Source organism: Pediculus humanus, genomic scaffold (genome assembly GCF_000006295.1).
Source record: "Pediculus humanus corporis 1103172107538 genomic scaffold, whole genome shotgun sequence".
Classification (NCBI taxonomy): Eukaryota; Metazoa; Arthropoda; class Insecta; order Psocodea; family Pediculidae; genus Pediculus; species Pediculus humanus.
In genome coordinates, this window is record NW_002987154.1 from 149,980 (window position 1) to 154,469 (window position 4,490).

The 4,490-nt window shown below is 26.1% G+C and overlaps 1 protein-coding gene across 1 annotated transcript in view; it reads right to left on the minus strand.

Annotated features, from left to right (window-relative positions):
• Positions 1–3,893: 3,893 nt before the first annotated feature.
• Phum_PHUM189010 (uncharacterized protein) overlaps positions 3,894–4,490 on the minus strand; it is a gene marked incomplete at both ends in the record, with an annotated part of 990 nt that continues 393 nt past the window's right edge. Inside the window, 2 exons of the mRNA XM_002425218.1 lie at positions 3,894–3,933; positions 4,468–4,490. The exon at positions 4,468–4,490 is cut by the window's right edge and continues 393 nt beyond it. Coding sequence (XP_002425263.1) covers positions 3,894–3,933; positions 4,468–4,490 — 63 coding nt within the window. The remainder of the gene's footprint in view (positions 3,934–4,467) is intronic.

Below are 4,490 nucleotides of genomic sequence, written 5' to 3' on the forward strand. Positions count from 1 at the left end.
CCCATCCTCAAATACTAATCGCGCCCGAACGAGAATCGGTATATCCAGCACGGATGGCATTATTATTAGTATTATTATTATTTTTTATCCCAAAAAAATTTTTTTTTTATGTTTCTGTGCGTGTGTGATAAAAAAAAAAAATTATTTTCCCCCGAAAAAAAAATGTTTACTTTTATTTTTTTCCTTTTCATCAAACATACTAATCGCATTAGGCAAAATCATAAAAACCTTTTTTATTTTGTGAAATAAAAAAAAAAGAAGAAAAATTCGTTTAATTGTATTAAATCGTTAATTGTTTCCATTGCTGTTGCTTTTGCTGTCGTCTCTGACACTTCCCCTCAAAAAAAAAAAAAGATTCAACGGCAAAAAGAAGTTAAAAAAATTTTTTTTGTTTTGTTTCCTATTAACGAAAAAAAAAACTTTGCGTGTTTTTTTTTCTTACCTCAAAACAAAACCAAAATAAAAAGAAAAAATTAAACTTCACCGAATAAAGAGTAAGAAAGAAAGAGAGAGAGAGAGAGAGAATATAAACGGAAGAAACGTTTGAGTAGAAAAAAATTTTTTTTTAATCTTTCAAAAAATAATTCACGTGTCGTTTTATTATGCGGTTAGTTAAACAACAAACGAAAAACACGTACGCACGCGAAAATCGTCGTGTCAGAAGACTCATCGAAAAGGTTAACAGAGTTCAATGAGGAAAAAAAAAAAAAAAAAATTTTTTTTATTTTATTCCCAATTAGTATTCAAAGCCAAATGTGAAGAAAATGGCAATTTAAAAATATATTTGCAAGTTCAAAAAAAGGATTGACAAGAGGGGAAGTGGGAGGGTAAAAAGAGAGATTTAAAGGGCGGAGGAGGGGGAGGAGAGAAGGAGGAGGAGGGACTAAAAGGGGAAAAAAGGGACCGAGTGTGGGTGGGGAATCGTGCGAAAAACGAAATCGACGGATCAATTTTCCATTTTTTTTATTTTATTTTATTTTATTTTCTCTTTTTTTTTTCACTTTCACACACACACAGAGAGAGAGAGAAAGAGAGAGGAAGAGAGAGAGAGAGAGAGAGAGAAACTCCTTTGAAATATTTTTTTTTTCCATTGAAAACATAATAACGAGAAGAAAAAAAAAACAAAAAAAAAAGAGAGAACGAACACGATTATGATGATGATGATAATAATAATATTTCGAATAAGAATAAAAATAAAAAATTTTCAAAATTTTATTTTTTGACAGCGGGCCCGAAAAAAAAAAAACAAAAAAGCAGAAGACAACAACTTTTTTTTTTTTTTTTAAATTTTAAAAAACATAAAAACTTGACAATAAATTGTTTGTAATCATAACAAACAAAAAACAAACTCATGTTTCATATTTATTTATTTTTATTTTATTCCCCCCCCTCCTTTTTCTTATTTCTCCTCTTCCTCCTTTTTTTTCCTTTTTTCCTTTTGAAAAAGGAAAATAAAGAAGGGGGAAGGGAATAAGAAAATTTATAACTTTTTGTTTTTTTTTTTACGGCAAAAAAAAAAAAAGAAAAATAAAATTATTTGTAACATTTAAATAAACTCGAACCATTTTAAAAAGGAAAAAAAAACATAAAAGGAAAAATGGAAAAATGACTCTTTAAAATTCATAGAAAAAAAAAAAAAAATTTTTTTTTTTTTTTATAGTTAACAATGGAAAATTTTCCCTTCCTTTTTAGTCAATGGAAACAAAAAAAAAATTCATAAGTGAAATAAAAATAAAAAAAAAACTTAATTGTTTACTTAAAAAAAAAAAAAGAAAATTTTCTATTCGAAAATCCAACCGTTTGACGTCCATTTTGTTTTTTTTTTTTTTTTTTTTATTCTTCTGGAAAAAACTTCCATGAGAAATAAATAATAATAATAATAATAATAATGAGAAAATTAAAAAAAAAAAAATTTTCCAATTCTAATAATAATACACGCACGTGTTTCTAAAATCTTGAAAAATAATAATAATAATAATAGTAATAATAACTATAGCAATTATAATAATAATAATAATAATAATAATAATAATAATAATAATAATAATAATAAATAAATCACGATGTTAAATTATAGAATTTACTCCTTATTCGAATCGACCCCCCTCTTTCGCCTCGGGCCTTGTTTCCCCGCTTCGGTCTTCCCATTTCCTTTCCCGTTTTTCCTTCTTCCCTTCCCCCACCCCCCCCAAAGTTTACCCACCCGCCTACTTTTTCTACAAAATTATTATGTCGCGTGTTTTTTTTATTTGTCACGTTCCAGCAATTTATCTGGATAAACCACTTTTCCTCTTATTTTTTTTTTTCCTCCAAATACAAACAAGAATAAAACAAAAAAAAAATTTTTCCTTTTTCTTATTTTTTTATTTATTATTATTATTATTTTGTGTTTGATTTTCGTTTTTTGTTTTTAACCTTGAAAATAAAAATGTTTCCCCCTTCCCCCTACAAAATCACATTTAATTTAACCGTCGGAAACGTAATAAATATATGTTATCCGATAAAACTACACGTATATTAATTGTTTCCGGTTTGATTTTCAAATGTAAACGTGAATTCTGATGACACGTCAAAGCGGGAAATCAACACGGTACACATTCTATGTTAAATCAAATCGATTTTTTTTTTCCCCATCCGGAGTTTTTTTCTCCGGAAAAAAAAAGCTGGAGAAAAAAACTGGAGAAAAAAAAACGATAGCAACATCATCATCATTATTATTATTATTATTATTATTATTATTATTATTATTATTATTATTATTACCATCTAATGTATTTCGTGGATACCTTAATGATGTCGCATTTAAAAAAAAAAAAAAAAATGGAAAAAATAATTTTTTTTTACCTTTTTATATCATTAAAATGAAACATATATACATATAATAAAAAGCATGTGACATTTAAAAATGGCGGTAAATAATAAGAGTACAAAAAAAAAAAAAAAATTGTTGTTGTTGTAGGAGAATAATAATAATAATAATAATAAATTTCTATGGTAACGCTAATCGGCTCAATTAAAAAGTTATTCAGATTTTTTTAGTTTTACTTATTTATTTATTTTTAATGTTAAAAAAAAACATACCGTTAAAATTGGCGTTAAAAAAAAAAATGTCATAGAATAAATAAACTTTTATCTCTTTCCTTTACTTTTTCTCTCCTGTCGCCCTTCCCTCCCCCTCCTCGATTCGATTTAATAATAATAATAAAATTTAATTACGAAAATGGAAAAAAACATAAAAAAAAATTACAAACGGGTAAAAGTTTTGGATGAGAAAAAAAATGATAAGAAGGAAAATTATTATTGATAACAACTGGAAGTAAAATTATTAGGGATGACGCGACGACGCGACATTAAAATGACCTGGAGAAAAAAATTTTTTTTTTTTTTTTTTTGGAAAATATAAAAAATCAAAGCGATGACAATTTTGTTTAACAAAAAAAAACTGCATTTTATGGAAAATTCGTTAAAAAAAAAGATTTTTGCTTGTTTGTTTGTTTGTTTTCCAGTAAAAAACAATGTTATGGTTTTAAAAGATGAAAATGTTTTTATTTTCGTAATTAAAAAAAAAATCCATTTTTATTCTCTCTTCTTTATTATTTTGTTTACGTATTTGTCTGAAAATTTTTCTTCATTTTATCAAAAGTTTTTTTTTTTTCATGAAAAATTTTAGCAGAAGAAAAACAAAACAAAAACAGTTTATCGGTATAATCACAAAAAATAATTTAAATAAATTAAAAAAGTTTAACCGACCTCCTCTTCTTCTTCCTATCCCTCGTGTACATTTAATCGTAATAATAAAAAATTTTATTTAAAAAAAAATGGCGCCAAAATTTTAAATGAAAAAAAAAATTTCAAAAAAATGCATTCGGATTTCTTCCTCTCTTATCACGATTTCATTTATAAATTTCAAATATTTTCATGTAATTCATTTTACTGATAACGCATATAAATTTAAATTTTATTTTATTTTCGTCACTTCCGGCTTTTTAATATTAATTTCCTTTTTCCATTTTCTTTTTTTCTAATGTGTTTACATTTGTTTTCTTCTCGGTTCATTTTCTTTTAGCGTGGCGTGACCGAAAGGTTTATAACGTTTTTCCCAAATATCATTCAGACAACCAACAAACAACAACAACAACAACAAACTTTATTATTATTATTATTAACGTTATCATTTATTTGGAAAAAAAAAAAAAAAAAAACTTTTTCCCGGTCCTAAAATATGCGGCTTTTAGTTTGTTTTTTGTAGTCGTAGGTTCGTAGGTTTTTCATTTTTTGTTTTTTGTTTGTTTTAATTAATAAAATTTGTTTAATGGATTTTAAATTTGTTTACCGCCCGACGTAAATTTTACTTCTGCCTACGAATTTTTTTACTTTTTATCCCTCCCCCACGTCTTCCCGCCCCCGCTTAACGTGTTCATGATGTACTTTTTCATACGATGAAGATAGGGAGGTCTGTTGACTTACCCGGATGTGGCTTGTTGATCGAA